The 25,670-nt window shown below is 43.5% G+C and overlaps 1 protein-coding gene across 1 annotated transcript in view; it reads right to left on the bottom strand.

Moving 5' to 3' along the window:
* The window catches only part of CACNA2D4 (calcium channel, voltage-dependent, alpha 2/delta subunit 4), a 56,585-nt gene that overhangs the window by 9,651 nt on the left and 21,264 nt on the right, over window positions 1-25,670 (bottom strand). Inside the window, exons 9-18 of the mRNA XM_010189299.1 lie at window positions 25,433-25,507; window positions 24,111-24,200; window positions 16,116-16,229; window positions 14,950-15,028; window positions 12,442-12,575; window positions 9,327-9,404; window positions 7,978-8,058; window positions 5,474-5,548; window positions 3,974-4,060; window positions 387-458 (exon numbers count right to left, since the gene is read on the bottom strand). Of these exons, the coding sequence (XP_010187601.1) occupies window positions 387-458; window positions 3,974-4,060; window positions 5,474-5,548; window positions 7,978-8,058; window positions 9,327-9,404; window positions 12,442-12,575; window positions 14,950-15,028; window positions 16,116-16,229; window positions 24,111-24,200; window positions 25,433-25,507 (885 nt within the window). The remainder of the gene's footprint in view (window positions 1-386; window positions 459-3,973; window positions 4,061-5,473; window positions 5,549-7,977; window positions 8,059-9,326; window positions 9,405-12,441; window positions 12,576-14,949; window positions 15,029-16,115; window positions 16,230-24,110; window positions 24,201-25,432; window positions 25,508-25,670) is intronic.

The following is a 25,670-nucleotide window of genomic DNA, read 5'->3' as shown; positions in this document are numbered from 1 at the left end:
AAGGGAGTTGCAAAATATCCTCCAAACCTCTTTCTGTCTAGGTCAGCTCAGCATAGTCTTTCACCATTCTAAACTCCTGAAGATCTCCAATTCATTTCACAGCCCTATAAACAATGAACAACACAGGTTTTGGCTCTGCCTGGACAAAGCAGGGAACTGTGAGGCATTTCCAATACCTTTGTAAGAGCAGAATGTCAGTAGGTATAAAGAGCACTTCTAACAATGCTCTATTTTATGTCTTTAGCACATGTGTTATGTATGTGGTGAAACAATAAAATCCTCACACTCAGAAATGCTGAGCATTAAAACCACAACCTTCGTGGTTCTTTAACATCCATTTCCCATCCCCTCTCTCGTGTGACCTGAACAGAAGGATAATTCCTTACCCCTTTATCCACAGGGACCTTCACATCCATAGAGAGGTAGCCTGTTTCCCCATTGATCATGGCAGTTCTCAGCTGCAGAGGAGAACAAAATTAATATTAGTGTCTCCAGACAGGGCAGGACAGGAATTAATAGAGCTGCTTGGCATTAATGAACAGAGAAGACTGGCAGAAAAGAGTGACTGGTCATTCTCCTCCCCACTCCCCCAGCTCTATCTTGCTTCTTTTAAACCAAGAACCTGTTCTCAGTTGTCAGGATCCTTGTTCAGCCAGGCTGATAAGTGACACAGAATAATAAAGGCTTATGCCAAAAGCTTGTTGATACGTCATTTTAGCAAAAGCAAAGGATCTAGAAGCTGTGAAATTGCCAGTCCAAGTTTCAGACTTCACTGCTTGGCAGTCAGAAAGTGATTAGCATGGTGGTTTGAGAGCCTGGAAGAGAAGACACCTGAGAAACCCACTAACTCCCCTAGACAGACTGATTCCAAAGATCTTGGACATTTTTAAAACTGATTTATAAATTATAGGCTACATTCAGCACCATATCTGAGGTGCAGCAAAGCAGCTGTTTAACATAGCAAAGCAACACTGTGTGATAGCAGGTTAGGCAGAGAGAAGACCTCTTTATTCAATCCAGGTTCCACAGGCAAAATGTAATTTTCACAGTGGCTCCCAGCCTCTTGCAAGAAAGAGCCAAGGAAATTTTCCACAAATGCAGAGGCTTTAACTTTGTATCCAGCCTGCCAGAGCATATCAGCCTATTGGTTCAGCTTGGAGAGAAAAAAAAGGTGGGAAGTAACTTATTCATTCACACAAATTACTTCCTTACTTACAGAAACAGGCCCCCATTCAGGTGCTGGCCAGTCTCAACTGCATTTGCTTTACAAGGCCACAGTTCTGTTTATTATGGCTGTTTGATGTGGGTTATTTACAGACCTAGAATATAAAGCTTGCGTTTCCCAAGGCCCACATCTTGGAAATCAAAACACTGACTGGTACTATTACTCCTTTCTGGCTAAGAGCATTTGACCTCCTGCCAGAGCCACGGCATACTCTCTGTTCTGGTCTGACAGCCTGCAGCATTTTCTGTGCATTCTGGGTTTAGTTCAGATATTGTCACTTCATCCATATCTTGAATGTCACGCATCTCTCGTTGCCCCATAAGGCAGTCGAGAAGTAAATCAGGGGATATCTGAGATCTCCTTGGATCTCCTCAGCATCAGTTAGTCTTGCACCCAGGCTACATGTCCTGTGCCCAGCCCCCCGGTGACAGTGGCTGTTGGTTGGTGCCACAGTCCTGGCTTGCTGCCTCTTCCTCAGCAGCTTTTCGGGCCTTGAGAAGTCAATTACAGTCCTTGTGTTGTGAAGTGTCCCATACTGCTTAGACATTTTTAGGCAGGACACTTTGGGCAGCAGCTGGCCTCCACTTTAAAACAATCTGTAGCAGAATTTGGACAGAGAGGTGGTCTGGTTCATGCTGAAGCCCTTGTTCTCGACACCCTAACCAGTGAACTCTTCTGGCTCCAGGGCAATGAGTCTGTGCTAGCAGCAAGCACAGCTGAGTCCTTTTCCCTGTCCACTTGTCTAGTTTCAAACCAGCACAGACATACAGTTTACCTGAGGGGGTCTCACAACTTCTAGGTGTTTTGCCACTCAGTTTCAACATCCTTGCAGGCTAATTTCTTCTTCAGTGGTTCTGCCAAGGCCGAAGAAAACGTCTGAATGACAGCTGGATCCCTCAACCCTTCCCTTTTCCCCTCACACTGAGAATATCCCTGTGTTGCTTTACAAGCCAACCCAACTTCCTTGCTGCCCAGCTATAGTACTATTGTGCATCAACTGGTATTTTCCAGACTGTGCCAACTTCCCTTCCCTAGATTTCTTTTTAGCAGCTGGCTGTATTACACATCGTTAGCACTTGGGCATATTTTTCCAGTCAGAATTTGCTGCTTATCAGTGCTGCTGAGATTATACTGCAACTGATGTTTAGTCTGTCATTGATCTAATACCATAGCTGCAAATCTGAGCGTTGAAATGTTGGCAGCTTTCTGCTGCAGTGGGTGTATCTTGAGAGTCTCTAGACTTGCTGAAGTCACACTGCAGATAGCGTTCGCGTCACTGAATGCCTCTGTACCATCAGTGACTGCAACCTTTCCTTCTTCTAGGAGATGCAGTACAGGAATACAAAGTAGCTTCGCTTTTCACGCCTCTTTCGACATTTTTTTTCCACTGGATAGTTTTACTCTGATTGCTTACAGACAGAAACCTTAACACTTTGCATCATATTTGCATTTAGGTATCAAAGTTATTTTGTCAGACAGGAACCTGCCATACAAATAAAAATGACAGCAAAGTCCTCTCATTTCCTTGATTTTTTTAATTTTATTTTGGTAAAATAGCCAACTGGGTAAAGAGGAGCAGTTCTAAATGTGGCTCCAGTAAGGGATGAAACTACAATAGGAACAGAGCTCCTAGAAGACATCAGAAAACCCACACAAAGCCATTGACAACCTGCATCTTGGTGATTCTACTGCATGTAAAGCATCTTATTTTTGTCTTGCTTTGTACGTTTCACACCCAGCCCCATTATGTTTCCTTTCTCAATTTGCCACTCTTCTGATTCACATGTTCCTTTGGTGTAGCCCTCTGTGCTTGGCCTGCAGTAGTGACAGTAGCTACTTTGAGCCCCTTGCTGGGTGGTTTGGTCATCCTACCTGTTTAAGTGGATATCTATAGCATCAGGTCCGTTTATCTCAGCAGTCTCCCCTGTAATCCAGAGGCATGTGTCTCACAGCTAATTCTATCTTACTCCAAATCCAGTTCTTATCTTAGTAAATCTATTCTCTTCTAATTCTTCTGAGTAAAAGAAAACCAGCCACAGAGTAACCTCTCTACCTTTCTCATTGTATCTGGGTTCCTAGTTGTGCAACATGGCAACGCGCAGCTGTTAAGATGCATGCTCTTTCTTGTTTAGCACTTTTAAAAAAATTTGCTTGAAAGACAGTAGAAAAGGGATTTTCTAATAGTTTCCCTCTGGTCAGCTATTGTTTTCAGTGCCCACACACCTGTGAAATAAGGTGGTTTCTGGAAACTTGTTTTTCTCAAGTGTCTAAGTCCCTTATCCTCTTCATCTATTATTAATAGTGGCTGCAATCTTTAGTCTCTTTTTGAATGCACTTTATTCCTTGTCACAGATCTCATTAGTTGAGTGGTTTCAGCTATATCTCATATACTACATGGGACATTGCCATACTTCTAAACTATCTTGGCTTTGTATTAAGTCAGCATTTGGGCCACATACACACAGACTGGCTCACTGGAATACCTCCAAAGTACTTCCTTCTTTCTGCCAGTGCTTTCTCTTTCTGATCCATGAGAATGAAAACTCATACTGAGAAGGAAGACAAGCACTTTGTAGGGTGCACATCATTCTTTTCGTCTTATAGACTACCAATCTCTCTTAGTCAGGGCCAGTCTGGCACAGAAAAAAGCAGGAGTGCCTGCTGGTCCCCTGCCCCTTCCATACAGGCACACAAAGTAATAGAAAGAAGGAACTACAAAGAAGGTTAAATTCACTTTCTGATACTCACTATTTCTTCCTGGTCTTCCCATTCCACTTCTGAGAGATCTACGCTGTTGTAGTTTGGCTTAGGCTTCAGTTTCTTCCCTTCCTTATACTGGTGTTTATTTAAAAAAAAAAACCAACAACAAACAAAACCCAAGTAAGTGACTAGATAACTTCCTAAACTAACCCTTTAAGAATTTATGTCTAGTTTGACAAACAAGGGGGTCTCATTTTTTCTCTGACTGGGAAGGCAGTGTTCGGGTGCAGGTGCCTTCTCAGTCCCATGCCATGTATTTCTTTGTGCAGGTAGTGTGGGGCTAGGGCAGTTCAACTGGGATAGGCAGTTCCAGGAGCACAGGACAAACAGAAACACAGGTAAACTGGCAGGTAAAGGCTACAGCCTCCTTTGTGAGAATATTCTCCTAAATAGATCACTACAATATGCTTGCCTCCAGGAAATCAGTTTTTTCCCACAGCAAAGAGTGTAATCCCATTAGTACTACAAACCAGCAGGAGCTATTTTCTGATAGGAATTAGGCTTTGGCTCCACTGACAGAAAGGTAGGCTTTCCACCTAGGGCTAACTGATGCAACTATTCCCCTGTAGTATTCTGGGTGAAGGAAATGGTCGTAGTCTTAGCAGACTAAGAGAGGCCAATTTCAGGTGGAGGATAGAGAAATGCCCTTGCCTACCTTTGCCTTTCCCCCATCCTGGAAACATGCTGTGCCCCTTCTCTTCACATACTGTAGTAACTACCCATGCCTGTGGTCTCTCCCTGTGCAAAGCTGCTTTTTTTGAAGACAGTTGCTGTTGTGTCACTTTCTCTTGCCAGAAACCACACTAACACTTAGAGCTGTGCACAGGTGGAGCTGTGCCAACAGGCATGTGTATGAAATGTAAAATCATTGCATGTCTGGGTATCTGAGCAACAAGGCCAGCTGTGCGTTTGCAGACAGATGTGCGGTCAGGAGATGCAGGTAGCACCGTGAGGGAGAAACTTTGTCCTTGTGTCCACTCCCTCAAGTGCCAGAAGGTCTTTACAGCCTACTGCTCTCTAAATTGTCTCCGACATACCATGTTACTAAGATTCGTGGTACTGGACCCTGCTAGCCTCAGATTCCCAGAATGTCCAACACTACAGCTTCTGGGTACGTATTACTGGAGTGCTACTCATGCTGAATCTTCTTGTAGGAGATATGCCTGAGTGAGGGGAATTGTTTCTTCGGCCTGGCAATGAAACCTTGCATGGATGCAGATACACGCACACCCACAGTACAGCAAGGGCAGACAAATATAGCCCTCACATGCACTTTCATGGAGAACAGACAGGCAAGGTGCCTTACACTTTATACGAGTTTGTGCATACATTTATCTATGTATGTGGAATTGATTTCTCTGCCCCTGGTGTCTATATATCAGAGCCTAGTAGCCTTTACAGCTCAATAAAGTATGAGAAAGCAGGAGCATCCTTGAAAGCTGCTGTTTCCCAGTAAGAAAATGTTCTCAAATTCGCAGCTATACATACCAAAGGACGGAGGTCTGGATGTGAAAGGATGTAGCCGTTGTTGGTGTTCAGAAAGGCATATCCATGGACACCCAGCTGGAGAAAAAGGCATTAGAATAATTAGTGCTTTGGACAGAAACACTGCTGTGTAATGGGTGCCACTGATACCCTGGCACCACTAATATTCAGAAATATTTTTCTTTTAAAGGTATTGACCAGGAGAAAATAGGGTTCATCCCAAACCATTTCTCTCCGGATCTCTGGCTGCTCTGTCCCAGCAGGCTGACTATGCTTGGATGCACAAAAGAATGGGCAGGTAGTTGATCTGTGTACACATTCAGAAAAAGATGCTTTCCTAGAGCCTGATCGTCCTTGTGGGCAATTACCACTCAGAGGCAGGATAAGCTCTCCACAGCAGGCACAGCTGTGCTGCACCTAAAATGAGCAATTATGGGGAATGTAAGCAGTGCAGATGCAGTGGTGAAGGGTCTGTATGCCCATCACTACATATGCATAGCAGTGAATGAACAACTGAATATGAATCTCACAGATGGCTTCCCTGGAAACCCTGTTGGTCTCCAGAGGAGCTCTGCATTATGTTTCAGTGTTGGCAAGACCAGACTTAGCCTACGCCAATTGTACAGGCCTGTAGTCTTGAAATGCTTTTAAGGAATAGCATCATCTAACAAGAGCAGACACTGGCTGACCTGATCTGCAATAGCTTTCTGAAAGAGCAATTATACAGATCAAGCCCATATATAATACAAATTCCAGCTAAACTCTGAATTGCTAAAGACCCACTGATAGCCTGCACTTGCCAAAACAAGAGGTGTTTCAAGGAAAATGAGAATGGCTAAGGTTTCTATCTTCAAAAAAATGTTGCAAATTTTTACTGCTACAATGACAATCCTGGAGGGATAACAGTAGGGAAGTGGGGAGGTAAGCCATTTATAATCCGCCTGTGCCTTTTCGGAGGGACTGGATTCTGCATTTCACACATCCCAGATCAAAACTTTGCACTTTCTCTACAGGAAGCAGTTTTTTGCAAAGCACACTGAGCTCAGCTCAGAGAAGCAAAAATTATTCCAAGACATTGGATCAGGACTACAGCAAACTTCCTTGTTGGCCTTTTAAAGCTGAAATTTCCCAGACCAGCAAATGAGATTGTAAATGTATGAGCTCTCAAGGGCTGTAACTCTGGAACTGAGCCTTTGTAACGGGTATGCCAGGGGATTCAAGCTGAGGATCCTAGGTTCCTAAACTGGTCTGGAGTTGGAAGAGCCTCTGGGAATTTGTGCCCTGCCTCTGATGTAAATAAATCCTTCAGATAATCTTTCCTGCTTCCCTGGCACTGCTTGGAGGAAAGACCATTGTCTCTCCTTAGCCCAGAAGAAAGTTTATTGTGACACACGGTCTTTGAGTGACACGGAGGGAGGAAGATGAAAAGCTAGTAGTCTCATAGAGAAAATAAACGTGAATAAAAATTGAAGCTCCTAGACAAGGTTCCCCCAGACCCAAATCAGCTAGTTTTGCATGCTGAGTGCATGCACCCCAACGCATGTAGTCCCTGGGTTGCCTGAAGGATCATTTCCTACAGCTGTGCGTGAATGGTCTGCTCTACATCCATGACTGGAAGCACTGCACAAATTCATAGCTTCTGACAGCACTTTCAGTCCTCTGAGGCTTCAGCAATAAAATTTTGGATAACTGCCTAACTGCTAGTAGTTATCTGATAGTTGTTTAAGAGAAACTGAAAACTTAAAATGATGGCTCAATTTGCCTGATTTCGTGGTGATCCTCAGATGTGCTTGCTGTCTCGTGGTATGCAGACTGATTGAACAAAAGGTCACTGCACAGAATTTACAGCAGAAACCAAACTAAATAGTGCATCTCTGGAGAGGAGGTTTTATGGATTAATGCATTTTTTAAAAAAATATATTGAACATAGAGCTAATGAAATGTTTGACTAACGATTCTGGAGGGCGAATACTATGTCTAGGTACAGCACAAGTGAGTGAGAACCAACATCCTGTAGACTGCCCTGGCAAGAAATCTTCACATTGTTCTGGAGAAAGGAACCTCTAGACATGACAGAAAACTTGGCTCGTCATAGTCCATTCAGTCCTCAGGTTTTTTTGCTAACAATATTGACAGTGAAACTAGTTTCTGTTTTGCCAGCTGGCACGGCAACTTTTGTCCACTGGGAACTGGATATAAAACTTCAATTCTTCTAAGACAGGCTGTCAGATCCATATAATCTCCGGGGGATCTAGGTTGGTGGACATGACCTGTTGCCAGTCTACTGAATCACCCAGTCCTTGTGCTTCTGAAGCACTCTAAAAGCCTCTAGTAGTGAATGATTTCCTGTGTGCTATATAGAAACCACACATCACCACATCCAACATCTCTTGCTTTATGCTCATAGTTCTTCCTGCAGGCAGAGGAGTGATTTTCCAGTCATATCGATGAAGAATGACTAGTGACTTTGCTGTGAAAAATAACAAATTGCATTATCTCTGTCTTACCTTATACCGTGGAGCAAGTTTTAACAACTCTCTCAGTGGCACATCAGAGCCCACCACACCCAGGAGAATGCCATGGGATCGCTTAAAAACAAAGGAGAATCAATTTTCAGAAGCAAAATCTGATTAGTTTTCTATTGGAATACGCACTGTTGCCTTCCTACTGGTCTCTCATGTAACCTCTTTAGGCCTGTGTGAGTATGTTCATCCAAAACCAACTAACATACCTCAGAAAGTCTAAAGAATGCTCCAGTGTTTATGGAAAGGAGTATATCTACCCAATACTAGTTAGTACTTTTTAGTATGATTCAGAAGTAACATAAAATCACTGAAAACAAATTTTAAGGGCAAAACCCTGCATCCAGTATGTGTAAATAACAATAAGGACAGGGCAATCATGCAAAACAACATGGATCAGTTGATAACTTGGATCAACTAAACCAAATGTCAAATAAGGAAAAAGGAATGCAGGAAATCCCCACAAAATTAGGAACTGGTTGTTTTAAAAGCTTCTGCGGAGCATGATGGAAAAATGACACAGACGCTCCCACTGCAGTGCTGTGCTAATACAGGTTAGGGACGGTGTCAGGTGGAGAAGGCAGACAATTGTTTGCAGGGCCTGGATAAAGAGTTTATCCCTTGTACAGCAATGGTAAGGTACTGTCCAACATTTTAAAAGTAAAGGGTTTCAAAACCCAGAGGAGACGTCCTTATCAAAGACACCTGAATTATTTGATCTTTTAATCTTATTGATAGACAGGTTTTACTTCATTGCAGTGTAGAAGATGCTTCCCAGGTGAAGATATCAAAGGATACAGGCTTTTTAATTTAGCAGAGAAAGCCATTATGACAGGAAGGTGAGGGCACAGAAATTGACAGTGGAATTTAGTCACCAGTTTTTAACAGAGAGTGAGAACCACAATGGAGAGCTCAGGGCTGGATGCCTTTCTTCAGTGATACTTTTACCAAACACAGGTTATTGGGCTCACGAAGGAACTGCTGTATGAAATGTAAAGGTCTGCAATAAAATGCCCAGACCAGACAAGGCAATGATCTCTTCCAACCTGAAACTTTATGGGTCTGTGAATCAGGCTCAGTTTGAAAATGGGAGCAATAAAACAGGGGCAAGTGTCATATTTAAGGGGTATTTTGAAGAAATAGCATTCAGAGGAGATGATGGACAATCATTTTGTCAGATAAATTTTCAGCCACCCATCCTGCCAGAGGTCCACTTTAGTCTTAATGGTCGGCTGTTCTTTCAGAGCCCTGTTGGCTTTCAAACCCTGCAAAGGTCCACTGTGTCCTTTCACCTCTGCTGTCTGCAAGGAGACTGAAGCCCGTGTTGCACTCACCGTCTCGTTCTTTTTGCTGAAGACTGGCATAGCCACTGTTGTCATGAGCAACAGACTTTGAGCCTGAGATGCAAAGAGCTGCCACAGAACAACAAGGCATGTGTTAGCAAATGCAATACCACAGATAAACCAAATGAAAGACACTGGAATTCCTGAGGACCCCAGATGTTGGTTACGATTAGCCACCTCCTTGCTTCCCACACCCCTCTAAAAACAGATGGCAGCACTTTTCAATACTCTGTATCCAAGAGGATTGTGGGATGGATGCTTGCTCGTGTGGGGTGATGAGGATGGGATGAAAGCCAGTGAATGTGTTGGAGCAGGAGACATTAAAGAGCTGTTTTAATGAAGAGCTAGGAACCTGTAGAAGTGGTGGCACAATTTCTACACACCACGCATTAGGAGTGTAGACATGAGCACTTACGCAACAAGTGTGAAAACCACCAACACTAAGAGCGCAGAATAGAGAAAAGCAACACAAATATGAGCAAAATCACAAACAAGTTATCATCTATATTGCAAACACATAGATACTATGAATAAGAAAAACTAGAAGCAAATATTTAAAAGGCACATATACACACAGAGCATGCTTATATATACTTGTTACTCAAGCATCTAAGCTTAGGAAAAACAGAGACAAAATCATGGTCCAAACAAACACAACATGGTGAGCTATCTCTACAGGGGATACAGGACATGCATGTGTAATGGGATAACAGAGGCTTCCAATGCTACAGAAGACAGATGCTATAAAAACGGATATGAAAGGAGGTAAAACAGGCAAGACATGCAAATGAGTCTCCCAAACATACCTAGCTATAAAAAAAAGACCTAATCTCTTGATGCCAATAGCATTTCCCTTCCATCTCTCATTTGGTCAAGTAGCAAGGCAAGAAATGACCCCCTATCTCCATTACTGCACGCACTAGGAGTGTCAATAATCTCTGCAGTTTCTTGGTGGAGACTTGAGCCTGCTATCTTAGGTACTGGTCTGAATGGCTCTTTGTGAAAAATTCCCATTCACAGAAGCACTCGCACTAACACACACCAAGTAAACTTCTCTGTCACTCACTGGACATATGGAAAAAGAGAACCAGTGAACTAAGCTACTGCACAGCACAGACACCCCTACTCTGAACCAACAGCACAGCACAGCTCTCCGGTACATCCAGCATTTCCTCTCCTCTTCTTGCCAGTGTAAGAATGCTCCTTCACTGCTGTGTTCCCCTCCCTACTCCCCTTCAGATGTACAGGCCAGCTGTGGCTGTGAGCACTGGCACTGACACACCAACTGGCACAAGGGAAACAGCACGCTCACAAAACACAGGGGTGCAGTTACCTCCTCAGACTGTGGCAGCTAGTGAGAGACAGGGATGAACAGATGAATGAATACATGAATGGAGGAATGAATCAAAGCTGGGAGAGGTTGAGGCGGAGGAAGGGAATGATAAGCCATCCAAGAGGTAAGAAACGAGACGCAGCAAAAAAGTGCAAACAAATCCCTGTGGCTTCCTTGGGAAGCGCGAGTCCATACACCAGTGCTGGGGTGGCATGTCTGCTATAAGGATAAACTTGCTGGGTGGCTAGTAGCATTTCTGGAGGTTTAGCTTAGGATGTTCAAGTACCATGACCCCAACTCTCACTTGGCACAGCTCCTGCAGCAGAAGACATCCGCATGTCACCCTCACATAGTGTGCCATGACTGCAGCCTCAATGGTCAGCCACAGTAGAGATGTGAGGGACAGGCTCTTCCCCTAAGAGTGTAACACCTATGTACCATGATGGTGCAAGCCTAGCTGACGTGGAGGAATTTCCTGGGGTCTGTGTGGCTTTGACTCTGAACATAGCATGAAGCACCACCAGGTATGACCTGGACTTCAATGTTTCCTGCTACAAAACTAAGATCTGTACCACTAGTTTTACTCCAACACAGAGAGCTCAGGTTTCTCATTGTGGATCTTAAGCCCAAAAGCTGTGGGTTCTCCCCAGGGCTGTGGCAGATATCCTAAAGCTACTGTTGGCCAGACCTGAGCTGATAACTTCAGCCCCATAGTGGATTGTGTATGGAAACATTCTCAGTATTTCTAGAGTATTTTTTCCCATAGATAGTATAAACAGCCCTGAGACGTGAGGTTTGTTTCTGGAAAAGGGGAATCTGACTTCTGGACAGCTCTTTCATACATATGTAGACTCTTCTCTGGGTGAAGAGTCCAGTGTAGGAAAAAAACTTTATCTCCCTGAAAGCACAGAAAGCCCCAAAAGAAGAAATGTAACTATCTTTCTGCAGTGTACAAAGGGATGGAGACAAAGGTTGAGGAACATAATCTATTTGGGGAAGTACAGGAGAAGGGTCCTTCAGTGGTGGTCTACTCCTTTGTCCTTCCCTTTGCTCCTCTGAATTTCAAAGCTACCTTGGCAACACAACACTGTAATAGGACCTGCTCATGTTCCAAATGTCTTAAGTCTTCCCATAGGGCAGGCTTGAGACAAACCAAGGGGCATTGGCAGTGCTGACAGTCTGGTCCTTTGTGATGTGTCCTTTATCCACAGGACTGAGCACAGGGCCACTGCGGTGATGTTGGGTCTTTACTAGCTCTAGGAATGAAAGAGTGACCCTACTTCCCAAACTGAGATCTGTATCCTTGAGTAGCAAGCAGTATGCAGTTAGCTACTGGGCTGGAGGAAATAAACCTCCGTGACCTGTATCCTGAGCAGTAAATAATCTTTCCTGTGAATAATCCTTTAGAAGGTAACTGCTTACACGAAAGTACTACTTAAGTCATGCTGTGCCTGCGTGATTAGTCCTGGGCTCCTGGGTCATTGCAGATTCAGACAGGAGTCTGCAGACACATCTCCATTCCAGAAGTGAGCAGAAAAGAAATATTGTCTGTCTCAGCAGAGCCAGAGAGCAGTAATTTCTATCAATCAACCAACTCCTAGTTTTGCATAAATTTCAGGACTTTATTTAGATTCTGATACACATAAGATATTTAGATGGGAAGCTGGGACAAGCTATATGCCTAACATACTAGCTGGGTGTCTAACATCTTTGCCAGTTCAGCCCATAAGCCCTACTGTTTGCTGAGCAAAGGTTTGTGCTGTAGGTCCTTACCGCGCTGTCCATGTAGGCTTCAGTCCAAATAATGTCATGGTCATGGTTGATGACCATGGGACGGCTGAGCACATGCAGGTACTCCATCACATTCTCCTGGACATCAGCCAGCGTGGAGATCTGAGTGTAGTACCCTTCACGGAGAAAAAGAGGTATGAGTCACTCCACTAATGCTTCTTCCCTATTTTTAAAGGAGTGTCCATGCAAAGCTAGAAAACTAGATGTCAAAGATATGTACCCACATGGTCTCTCTGCTCTTTACAAGAAGTGCCTTGACATGCCTTGTATCCACAAGCTTCTGTGGACACAAGTTTCTGTGAAAATCTAGAGTTTCAAAGCACTGGCTGTGTTCTTCTCAAAATAATGGATCAATGCTCAAGACCAGAGTCTTAATATAACCAGGATTATGCTAAGGAGATGTAAAATGTTGTTTTGGGTCTTAGGCAAAATCGTCCACTAATCAGGCTGCCTTTGGTCCTGAAGGACAGACACATACAAAGTATTCCACCAGATGATCCACTTACCCTGCCCAATTTTATGTTTAACCCAAACTCTGAAATTATTTTCCAGTACTCTACTCTTCAGTCTGCCTAGCTTTACATCCAAAGATGGTGCCTACTTCCATCTACCCAGTGGAAGCAGAACCTAAAAGTGCAAGTTACTTATTTCCAGAGCTTTCTCCCTGCAGATGGATCCATAACAGTCTGACACTACAACAAGGAGTACAGGGGAAGAATACCTTGAAGTTATCAAAAGGTCCTCAAAACTAGCTGCTTAACTGGTTAGAAGAGCTAACACAGTGTAATGTCACCAGGACTCTTGTCCTGCTTCCCACCAGATGGAACTGATTGGTTGTACTTGGAATAGGAGAGAGTATGTCAGATATATGGAAAACTTTTATCAGTAGGAAAACAATGCCATGTGAAGGGGCTCATGATCTGATAAGCTTTGTGAAGTGGAAACAGATTTAGTGTGCTTGAAAACAAGGACTACAAGAGCTATACAATGTGTTGAAATAGAATAACCAAAATCAGTGATCCTTCTGCAGAGCACAAGACTGGTAAATGAGAATTCAAGTTCAAAGAGCATCTTTTTGTTCTGTTTGGTTATTCAGGAGAATCGATTCTCACATTTTATGGTGAACCAACAGCAACATGAATTCCCTGTCACTAATCTTACAGCTGAATATGCAATCTGAAATCCAGATTTTTTGTTTCATCTAACAAAAACTAAAAATGTTATATGTGATTCATAGTGCTACTAGATGAATGTTTGAGCCTTGAACATTCCCAGCTCACAGCTCACATTCTGCAAACCAGCAATTCTTATCTGTCAATTATTTTCAGTAGCAAATGCACCCACGCATTTCAAAGTCCACTGGAACCACTGCTTGGACAGGAAAAGGGTCGATACAGCGAGTCAGCTCGCAGCTTCAGTCTTCCCTTCCTTTCCCTGTTTAAGAAGGATACTGATGTAGCAACCATTGCTGACTGTCTCCAGACACACTGGGGCCAAGTCATGCCCAAAAAGGGAAAACTTTTTTTATTACACCTTTTTTCCTTTACACAGACTCACAGCATGGTAGGGGTTGGAAGGGACCTCTGAAGATCATCTAGTCCAACTGCCTGCCAGAGCAGGATCACCCAGAGAAGATCACACGGGAACAAGTCCAGGTGGATTTTGAATGTTTCCAGAGCAGGAAACTCCACAACCTCTCTGGGCAGCCTGTTCCAGTGCTCTGTGACCCTCACAGTAAAGAACTTTCTCTTTATGTTTAAGTTGAACCTCCTGTGTTCCAGTTTGTGACCATTGCCCCTTGTCCTGTTGCTGGGCACAACCACTAAGAGTCTGGTTCCATTCTCCTGACACCTGCCCTTTAGATATCTACAAGTATTATATGTATTACACTTGCAGACTCTGACAGAGCTAACTGGACTTTTTAACTGGCCCCGAATGCAGAGAGATGACTCACCTACTCTAAACAGGTTTCCCCATTCATGTCATTTCATGTCAGTTAGAGAGAATATTGGTTTTGGGTGCCTCAGTGAAACCACTGGCACACAAAGAATTTGGCCAGGATATAAGGGTTAAACCACAGGCCTTGTGAAATATGCCATAAAATCTTTAAAGAAGTGATGTTTGTTTCACATCTCAGCCAGAAGTTGTCAGGCTTTCTGACAGAGGTTTAGACAGATTGTCAAAAGCCAGCAACGGGGACACGTCAGTACAGGGACTTAGGTGGACTACAGCCAGCACGAATCTCGGTCATAGTGTCCCTTGGCACCCTGACAGGAAAATGTGGTGGCTCAGCACTGAGGACTTGTGTTAGTTGGACACAGGCACACTTCATGTGGACTAGCAGGGTCTGCTTTTTCCTTAGGTTGTCTTTCATCTGAGGGCTTATGGGCCTCAGCTGCAGCAGGGAAGCATTAAAGGGCTCCAAGGCGACATGGCTGCAGCCAATGTGAGATGTGTGACTGGGGATGGGGAACCATTCCCATACAGCACCTTTGTTGTTGCAGGCGATCCATTTCACATTGGGGGCAAAAGTGACCTCTCGTCCAATGAGGTAAGTGAAAACCCGGACCTGGGAACAAGAACACAGAGACAGAAGAATTAGGTTGTGAAGTGCTACCAAGTCCAAATGGCCAAGGTTTGGCATCCTGCTATACACTGGTGTGAATGCCTGTTTGTGGTGCATAGCAATAGTTCTGCCTTCACACAGAGACAGGAGCCTCTTGCTCCATTTGTTTTGCATTTTGTGGGCTGGAACTTCATTTCCAATTAGAATAAGCCCAGAAAGCCAAGTAGCATCCGGGATCATCTGAATAACAAGGCAGAAGTGCAAACTCTGTTTGATTTTATGATGGCAGCTCTGCCAGGCACTCACTAACCACATGCAGAGAGGTTTATAGCTCACAGGAATCCTTTACCCAAGGGAACAGCTGGCCACATGAATCATTTAGAGAAAGCTTCACCATTTCTCTTGTATTTGACCGACAACAAAAGAGCCCGTCCTGAAATAAACTGCTTTAACAGCCTTGTGCTCTGGTCTCTCAGTAGCCTGCTTCTCTCCCTTTGTGCATTGCTGCTAGCTGGGTGAGGTAAACAAATAAATCAGGAGGGTGTAGGATGAGCTGTGCTCTATTCCACTTTCACCGTCTGCTCTGCTAGTACAAGCCTGTAATCACAGACCTCAAATTAAATAGGGCTGAAGGGCACTCAGAGAGGTTGTCTGGACCATGCCCCTGTCCGACATAAGAACTGGTAATAACCAAACCTTTCCTGAACAGGACCAATTATAAATAGTCCTGGATGGGAGTAAAATTCTTTGCAAAATGGTCTGTTTGTTTGTTTTAATTTTAAAGCACTCAGTTCAGTCTTTATCATCATACAAGGAGAATGTTTGGGTTGCCCACACTTTGAGAAAACAAAGTGTATGAAAAAAAAAAAATCTTTGCTGGCCCACAGATATCCATCTGTGATCCTACCACCTCTAAAGTCACCGCAGCAGGCTCCTGCCCAGCTGCTTTGTTTTCTGTTTACAGCCAGATGCATGCGGGTGTTGGAGGATGTGAATGCTCAGCTCTGCCCAACATCCTGGCTCTTCTATTCCCACCGTAGCAGGATAGCACCTTTCCTCACCCATTCTATTTATCACTTCCCAGACAAACCTTCCGATCTGGCCAGTTATATTTTTCAAACACAGCTTCATAATCCTCCACTGCTCCGTCTGTGATCAGCATGATGGCTTGGTTACACAAGCCTCCTTGACCGGCATCTCTGAACTACAAACAGAGAGGAAGAGCATTAGTTATCTCAGCACAGGCCGTTTCTGTGTAATTGCAGCCTATTTATTCATAATGGGCCAGATCCCGACTTCTTGCAAATCTCACACTGTGCTCAAAAAGAGCTCTGCTTAAATAAGGACTGTGTTTGTATAATACATGTATTTTAAAAAATTATTTATACAGCCTTTCTTAGCACATGTGGACATGGGAGACTTTACAGAAGTAAAAGAATAAGGAGAAAATAAGTGCTGTGGAGGAACTGTGCGATTCCCTGCTGTCCCACATCTTGCACAGTCACATTTGTTTATGCAAAAAGACTGTAGACTGACCATAAGCACTGCAATTCTGATTTGACAGCACTAACTGTCACTTTTTGTGGCAGAAAATGTGAGAGGAGGGGGAAATCAGACTCATTATTTCAGGGTAAACCCATCAATCTGCCAAAGTGGAGCAGAGAAAAGCACATGAAAAGACAAGGCGGCTGCCATCAGAACTGAAATAGGTTATGAATGTGCCAGATCGAAAGGCCATACACAATAATGACAGGGGACCTGTTGTCTGTGCATAAGCAATATTTAAAGGTAGAGTGGAAATGTGCTGGGACCGTGGTACAAATGTTGATGTGTTCCCAAGGACACACAGAGACGTGTAGGACAGGTGTGCTCTTACGGGCAAGCCAGACCCTGCCTGTTCAGCCAGAAATACCAGGCTTTGAATGCTGCTTTTCTAGTGCAGAAAAGCCATCACCGTTTGCCTCTTATGCTCCCAGGTACACTGGCTCTAGAGAACCAAGTGTCTTACACAGCACCAACACAGACATTAACTTAGCGGTCATGAAAGGAGGTAGCAGAGGACATCAAGGCACAAAAATGAGCCGCTACTTTGCTGCAGCTCCTAGCACAGTGTCACTGTGCACTTCTCCTTGCACAGCATCTCACCGCCTCTATGCTCAGAGCCAGGAAAACTCTAATCAACAAAGGAGGAGACAGAAGCTGATGCAGAGTGAAAAAATGTGGAAAGAGGAAGATATGACTACTCTGCACAAGAGATTGATGAGAGGTAATAGCATGAGATGGAGGGCATAATGGGAAACTAATTGAAGGATGACTAAGGTTATATCAAAGACAACAGCAATTTTAAACTGGAGAGGATAGTTATATATTATAAATGAGGAAAAAGGTATCTAAGTGGCAAGACTAACTGCATAAAATAAAAGCAAGAATTAGATAGGAGAGCAAGACACAGGGTGTGAACTAGGACTTTTTAGATGTTTTAGGGTTCAATTCACAAGTCCCTTCTGGTTTGGTAATGCTATGTTAGGACAGAAGGCGAATGTCTTTACCAACACTGATGATACTGTGGTTTCACTGTAGATTAACATCATGACCATTGATACCCAGAAGCCAAGTCCAGATTTTCTCCAGTCATTTCACCACTCCTACAATTACCTCTGTGATTGTCCTTTATTATGAAATTACCAGGTTCAGTGCTAATGTCACCATAATGTCTCCTTCTACTGCCATTTATGTTATCAGTCAAGCCTCCATCAACATTACTCTTAATATCACTGAACTACCTGTTACTCTACTGCAGTAACCATGGATTCAACAGCTTCTGAGTGACTGCACATACAAACCCATCTCTCCATGTTTAATTATAATCCCATTACTTGTATCACTGACCAGAATCAGATGATCACGAGAGAGGAGGGGGGTGTAATAGGGTCACTTCTAACTAGCTGTTCTTGGGCAAAACATCCATGTGAAATATTGAATTAGGATGAGGTGGTTGGGCATGCTCCTTCTCTTTTGCATCACCAGAGCAGCACATTCAGAGAGGGAACAGACTACCTCTGCTGCTGAGGTTATCATGCCAACCCAGCAGTGTGGATCTCCCATGTCTTTCTCTACAGAGTGCCCAAGGTCTGATGTTTCCAGTGGTCCAAAAAGCTTCTACATCTTGTACCGTATTAAAAAATATCAGTGCCAGCTACAGGGTAATTAGAGCTCTGAGAGGGGTCAGAGCACACATATCCCCTCCTCAGCAAGGAGACTCACGGCAAAGGCTGAGGTTGCACAAGAAGAACAAGCAGCAGGATGCTCTTAGGTGCAAACAAAAGGGGAAAAGCAGTTGATGGCTGCGTGGGATTCTGTGCCAGACCATCAGGTAGGAAAAAGACAAGGCATTTCAAGTGAGCTGTTCCTAGGACAGAGATTAACTGCGTGCAGATTAGCAGAGGGAACAGCTAATGTGAGTGTCCATTAGGGAGGCACAGGGTTATGATGGTGCAGGAGGATGCTGGCAAAATGAGGTTCAGATCACAGATATGCAAACCTTGTAGTTACGAAAGCAGCTTATTCCAGACTGTTGCAATCTACGTGTTTTGTTTAGAAGATTATTAAATTAACTCTTAATTAAAGTCATCCACCATTTCATCAAACTACTTAAGTAATTTCTTCATGTAGCTTACTTCAGACCTCATAATACTGAGATACTGAGAAATTATATGCTGTATCAGAACCAGCAATCTCCTAATTACAGGAGTAGATGATATTTTCAACAGGGAAAATGAGATCATCAGTGTCATAGAAATAGAGATTAAAAAGACAGATTTAGAAAACAAATGAACAAGAGGTAATCCCCGATTTTTAGGTCCCTTTGTGGCTGGCTGCAGCTGTAGCAAATGAACTGACAGTATTCACATCAAGCTCTGAGCATAATTCCCTGCTCTGACTGAAGTCTCAGGAGCTCAAAAGAAGGGGAGATGAGGAAAAAGATGTCCACACATCTGGCCAGATGACTGAGCAGCAGCCCCTCTCCATGTCCTCCTGCCCCATTCTTATGCAGTTCTGCCTCCAGTGTAGCCTCCAGAATGACTGAAAAATTCAAACAAATGGGAAAGTGTCTCATGGGTAGAAAATTAGCAGTAGAGAAGAAAACTGGAAGTCAGTGAAGAAGAAATGAGAGAAGGCATTAAGCAAAATGGCATAAACAGATAAACAGAGCTTTGCATGTCCTGAAAAATATGCTGTAGAATCCAAGTCCATAAAAATGTGAGTGGAATCAAGAAAAGATTTATAAACTTTCAGAGAAGAAGCAAAAAAGGGAGTAAAAAGAGTATGTTGCCAGGTGATTAAAAAAACAGAGGGAAATGGTCAGACAGAGATGCTTTATAGCCTCCATACTTCATAATCAAAAGGACAATATTGTAATGGCCGAGTACATGCTGAAGTGATAGGAAACAAATAAAAAAATAAAGTAATTACAGGCAGGATCACAAAGTGGTAGGGTTAAAGACAAAGTTAATTGAAAACATTTGAATAATCTGTGCCCAGCAGGAAGGGAAAGAATTGTAGAAGGTGTTGCTGGACTACTTGCCTCATGGGCTGAGACCTGAGATCTGTATAAGATCCCAAAGGATGAAGAGAGAATCAGCAGAAAATGTGTTACAAGAAAAGAAGAAACTAGATGGGTAAATTGTCCTTAAACGTCTAGCACATTGCTAGAAGAATTAGTAACACAGTCCTCTTGTGAATGCGCAAAATGAAATGCTTCTCCACAAAGGTGGGGCATAAGAGGCCAAACCTCTTCTGATTACTCACATCAGCAGATGAGTTCATTCTTTTTATGACACCAGTTTGCTGAAGTTATGCAGAATTTTACATCCTGCGGAAATCTAGTTTGCTACCGGTATCACCATTTTTTCACCTGTAGCCATTTCAGAGTGACCCACTCACAATTAGACTCAAAATTTATGTCACTTTCAATTTCAGCGGTGAGTCAAAGTACCATTAAAACAGCTTAGTGTTAAGAGGAGACATCACTCCAAGGTGGCCTCAGAGCAGAACCTGGGGTTTCTTTCCCTCCACAGGGTCAGAAAAACAGCAGCTTTCAAAATACTCTGAGTGGATAATGGAGTGGACCCATAGGAGTCACAGAGTCAATACTATCTAATCCTAAAAGATTCATACATAAAAAATATATGAAAAAAGAACAAAATACATATATATATATATATAAAAGTCTCTTGGGATTAGGGGTGTGTGTTTGCATATGTATATATGTACACACACATACTTGGCATGTCTATAAAAATATATCAATATAGTTACAATTTATTACATTGGAAAGGATAATCAGAGGCTCAAATACTGAACATGAGATTGGAGAGGAATACCACAGAGGCAGATCAGTTGGATATGAATTAACAACGTGACAGTGTCTAAAGACACGTAGCTGTTGTTTTACGTTGTGTTAAGAGGACGATGGTGTGTAAAACAAGGAAGGTAATTATTCTGCTCTGCTTAGCACTTGATAGCTCTCAGCTGCAGCGCTTCCACGCTGTTGGGAGGATGGTGTTTCAGGCAGCCTGGCAGCAGCTGCAAGCAGAGCAGCAGCCAGAAAAAAGGGGTATAAATCCTACAGGGAAAGGGTGAGAGGACAAGATGTGCTAAGCTTGTTGAAACAAAAAGAAGATAGCAGAGAGACAGGCAAAAATTTGATAAACAAGAAAGAAGCTCAAAAGATAGTACTTGATGCCTGAGAATTTTGAAGCACTTTATAAATGTATGCTTAAGACCATGGTTTCCCTGAGACACACATTTTATTTAAACCACTTGCTGTGTGGCTAAATTGAAATAGAGAGTTTAAGTGCTTTATTGAGCATGGCAGAGAGGGGCAGGGAAGGCTCTGGCTAGCTCTTCTCCTGAAGCTGTTCTGCAAATTATGTCACAGATTAAAATATGCCCTGTCTACCCCAGAACATTATGGAGGAAAACAAAGATGGTGAGAGATTGTTCTCTTCTTCAGTCCCTCTCTGCTACTCATATCCCATTGAGTAGGTCTCTACTGGGCTATTAATTCTATGAGCAATTGGACTGAGGAAAATTACTAGGGAAATTTTGCAGTCACTTTCATTACAGATATTATTACTGGTTGCCTATTGTAATCAGCAAAGCCTGTTTCATCAGTGTGATGTAGCAATTTTCATTTTCATTCTCTTGTGTATGCTCCTGTGAACAATAACAGGACAGTCTGTGAGGAATGGCTGTGATTACAAGCTGAGAATGTGAATTTTGTCTGACAGGGAGGGGGTGGCCATTTCCACCAAAGTTCCCCCTTCTCCCACCTACATGACTGCAGCAGCACAGATTTGTTTCAGGGCGCACTGGTGGAAACCCTTTTCCTCCCCTATTACTGAGATAGATCTCAGAAACTCTAAGATAAGATTTCAGAGAGTTTTTAAAGCATATAAGCACTTGGCAGGTGGTACCCTTTTGCCTTAAGCTGTGGTAAGTGCAGAGCCTGGGGTCCTCCAGCTGGTGATACCAAGGCACTCACTAGATAAGCACTTACTAAGAAAGCTGCAGTTTGGGGAAGGCTGCTGCAGGACAACAGGTGTGTTTCTACACTTGCATGCCTGTGTATGCACAGCCTCTGGTGCTGCCATGTGTGCACTGAGACACAATCTCCATCTCTTCTGAATGTCACCAGGCAGACAGAAATCCTGGGATGAAGCTGCAAAGTGACCTGCAGGAGGTCTTGCAAACAAGACCTTGTGAACAAAGCTCGCAGCTGATGGCCTCAGAGACCTTGAACTGAGGTCTCATTTTGCTAAAGAGGCAGCAATCCTAGTCCATGCTATAGTGAGAAAGCTGTGACTAGTGCTACTGGGAGAGGAAAGCTGGGTAGAAGAGAAGCATAACCCTGTTTCACACCTTCCTTTGACAACAAAGTTACTGTTTCTGAACTGTTTAATGGACAGCAGTTTCAAAGATGCAGAGAAGCATGATACCAGCAGTTACTGAGATAACAGCCACCTTTCCTCATCTGCAGATGCTCAAAGGAAAAATGCTGAAATGCCTGAGTCAGCTGCCCTCTCCCCAGATCCGAGGTGATAATGAAGGGCATGAGGGAAGCAGCACCTCACCTTGTGAGTGAATAACATCAGAAGATTTTATTACCACTGGGTGTTGTGCTGTCCAAGAGCAATCTCAGAGCTGTTTAGAGCTCATTAGCCAAGGAACAATCAACAAGGATCAAGATAAGCAATGAACACTTCAACTGTTGACTGCATTTTTGATGCCAAATAGACAGGAACAATATTTTCTCTACCTGCCAAAATGTTTCTTCTCTGTTACTGCAGTGGAGTTACATTAGTCCACTGGGCTTCAGGGACATCACTCTCTCTCTGGAGGTATTTTTGATCCAGCTATGTCAGTGGAGGACAAATTTTTCTGTCTCAGCTCTTCCCCCATATACCATCTATTTCGCATGAGCATGCCTGGCTCAAAATATGCAGGATTTTATAAAGGTTCTGCCTCCTGGAGGCTTGAGGATTGCCTCGTCTAGTGGATGAGCTATGCCTGCCAGAAAGGAGGTGTGAGGCCTCCTCATTAGTAGAATCAGACCAGTTTTGCTGTTTGTCTCTGGCATGGCTGGCTGCTATTTCAGCTGGAGCAAGCGGGCTTTCTTTAGGGTTATGCTCCATTAGTCCCTACTGAGATGTTTAAAGCTGTACTGGTTGAAAGAGTCTGCAGTTTTACTACATTGGGCTACTTTAATCTTTTGTCACTGTACATAACCAGTGCTACATTAGATATTAAGATATAATTTTTCTTCTGGTGAAAAAATTGTTTAAATATTCTGATTCATACAATGCTGGCCTATATAGGCTCTGGATATTTAGTTTTAAAGATAAAGTTAATTTTGTCATAAAGTGTAAGGATAGATGTAGATAAATCTAGTGGGCATTTACTCCATGTAATTCTTAGTTTATATCAGTACTTCTGCCCTGGTCATCTCAGTAACTATCTTCCTCCAAAGATGTTGAACAGTAAGTACTAGGAGTGCTGCTGGCCTATTACTGCAATGCTACACCACACTCTTCTCAGATTGCCATTAAAACCATTATGCTTCTACTACCACTGATGAGGTAGCTCAGCTATCACCATCCCTGGGTTCAACTCTGACCATGCTTGCACTGCCATAAATTAGGAACAGCATTACCATAGCCAACAGACAAACTTTCAGTTTGTAAAATAAGTAAGACTGGGGAATCTTTCCTAGGCTGTCAATAGCTCTAGCACATTACCTTTAACATCAATGCTATCACTATGGCCACTAGTATTATGCTGCGTGTGTATTTCTGTCAGCACCAAAAGCATTGGCATTTTCAGGCCAACGCCATTATAAACAGTGGCACAGGGAGGTGAGGGTGTTCAGCTGGTTCCTGGTAATTTTTTTGTTACCATTTCTTAAGAAACAGACTTAAGGCATATGCTTACCTCCAGGCTACTGAAAACCTAGTTCACATAATGCAACGAATCATTTACGATTCTGATCACAGGACATGATCAGACTGACTGATTAATTCTCCTATACCTGTGATTTCTCCCCCAAGCGCTGATACTCAGCGAAGTGACATTGAAATAAATCTGAAGCCTGAGAGTAATATTTCATGTCTTCACCATCATTTATCATCATCTACTTACCAAGGCTCACTAATAACATTACTTACGACCAGAATTGTTGCCCCCAGCTGATTAGTTATATTTTATTGCCACCATCTATAACCAAAGTGCCTGGGCGATGGGACTCATTGAGGAAACACTCCTGAGGTCACAGCCTCACCGGCTCCTGATCCCTCCTAGGCAGAGATCAGCAGCCCCAGGGCATCACACACAAGCCAACACCTCCCTGAATCCAGGTCATCCCTGCACGTTGCTTGTCAAAAATTTGCATCCTGTGAGATCAGCTAATACCTCCTCCCCTCTGTAGAATTGTGATGGATGTGCCAAGTCATTAAATGTAGAGGGGAAAGTAGGGGTGGGCAGGGCCACGTGTGCCTGATGCAAGCATCAGCACCAGCTCTCTTACCTCCCTCAGGATTTTGAAGGACTCTGTCAAGGCCTTGTTCACAGTCCCCACTCCTTTTGCCTGCAGTTCATCCACCAGTTGCTTGAAATGCTGCCAAGGAGAGAGGCAAAAAAGCAGCAATGAGTTGCAGGCAGGGTGCTCCCTTGGACCAGGATAGGAAAGGGTAACCTGGAAAAATCCATGCTGTTGGGCTCCTGATCCTTCACCACTGTTGGCAGGGCAGTGCTGCACAGTGATGGACAGAAGTGGAAAAGTCAAGAGGCCCCTTCATTGGCAGTGCCATCATGTTGTACTTACTCCCAGTCAGCCACATCAGGACTGTGTTTCTCAGCCTGTGGGCTGTGAACCATTTGGGGTCCATGGAACATCATGCAAGGGACAAAACTATTAAGAATTAGACTTTCTCTTATCCACCCCTTTAGGAACAAAAAACAAAAACATTCCTGTGCAGGAAAGAGTAATAGGAATGGAAAATGAAAAGTAGTAGACAAGCATTCAAATTTTAACAGGCATTGATCTGGTTGTAAATTAAACCCCAAGAGAGTGCTCTTTCGAGGATGAACAGTGCCTAAAAGAGTAGGGGTTTCCTTGGGAACCACTGAAGGAGACATCACCCTCTGGAGTCATACTCTGACCCAGGGCTAAACTGGGAAATAAATTTGGAGAAAGCTGGTTGTAAAAGACATGGAGAAGTATGCTACCTCTGTGGTAATAATACTGAGAGAAAAAGGAAGGGGGGGGGGGGGAAGAAAACCAGTAAGAAGAGCTAAAAATAGGAGTCAGCCCAGAGGATGGTGGGGCAGCCAGAAGCAGGCTGACCTCTCCAGAGCTGCTGAGCCCTCCTGGATCAGAGTAGCAAACCCCATCGTCAGAGAAAGCTTGTTGGCAAGCCACTCTGGTGAAGGATCAGAACACATTCCCTGGAAAGGTCTGATTTTTCTCCTTTCTGAGGCCTGACGATGTGGAGTTTCAGAGATGGAGAGCCTTTGCCCTCTGCAGGCTATTATTCCACAGCAGCCTGGGCCAGGCCCACTCATGCTCTGGCAGTGGTGGTGCTGAGTCTGCTAGGACACAGGGAAGCTGGTTGCTGGCATTTCGCTAGCCAGCTGACCTGATGTTACAGCAGCTCCGTGTGAGCACAGGTAAACAAGAATGCAGGGCACATTGCTGAACTGGTGCTTGTTTCTGAAATGCAAACCCACATGCTTCTGAGAGATGGTTGTTTCTTGTCCCTGGAGTTTCAGGCCACAGTGTCTTAACCATATGTACTTATTACATTAAGAGAACTACCTGAATAACATCGATAGGAGCCTGGTACTCACCTCTCTGTTATCTCTGTCTGCTTGGACCAGGATACCCTTAAAACAGGGTTCAATAAAATGAACATAATCATTGTACTGCAAAGAGAAAATGAAAAGAAAGGGGTTGTAGTGGAAGAAAATTCACAAAATGGGTTTATGTCCTAGGTGGATGTTTAAAAAACAGTATGGAGCATTATGCCATTTTATACATATTTCTCTTAAGAATTGTTTGTAGTGATCATGGCAAATTATAATTTTG

The sequence above is a fragment of the Mesitornis unicolor genome, unplaced genomic scaffold, assembly GCF_000695765.1.
Source record: "Mesitornis unicolor isolate BGI_N332 unplaced genomic scaffold, ASM69576v1 scaffold27647, whole genome shotgun sequence".
NCBI lineage: Eukaryota > Metazoa > Chordata > Aves > Mesitornithiformes > Mesitornithidae > Mesitornis > Mesitornis unicolor.
Note: the sequence above shows the minus strand (reverse complement) of the source record. Positions and strands in the feature narration are given on the sequence as shown.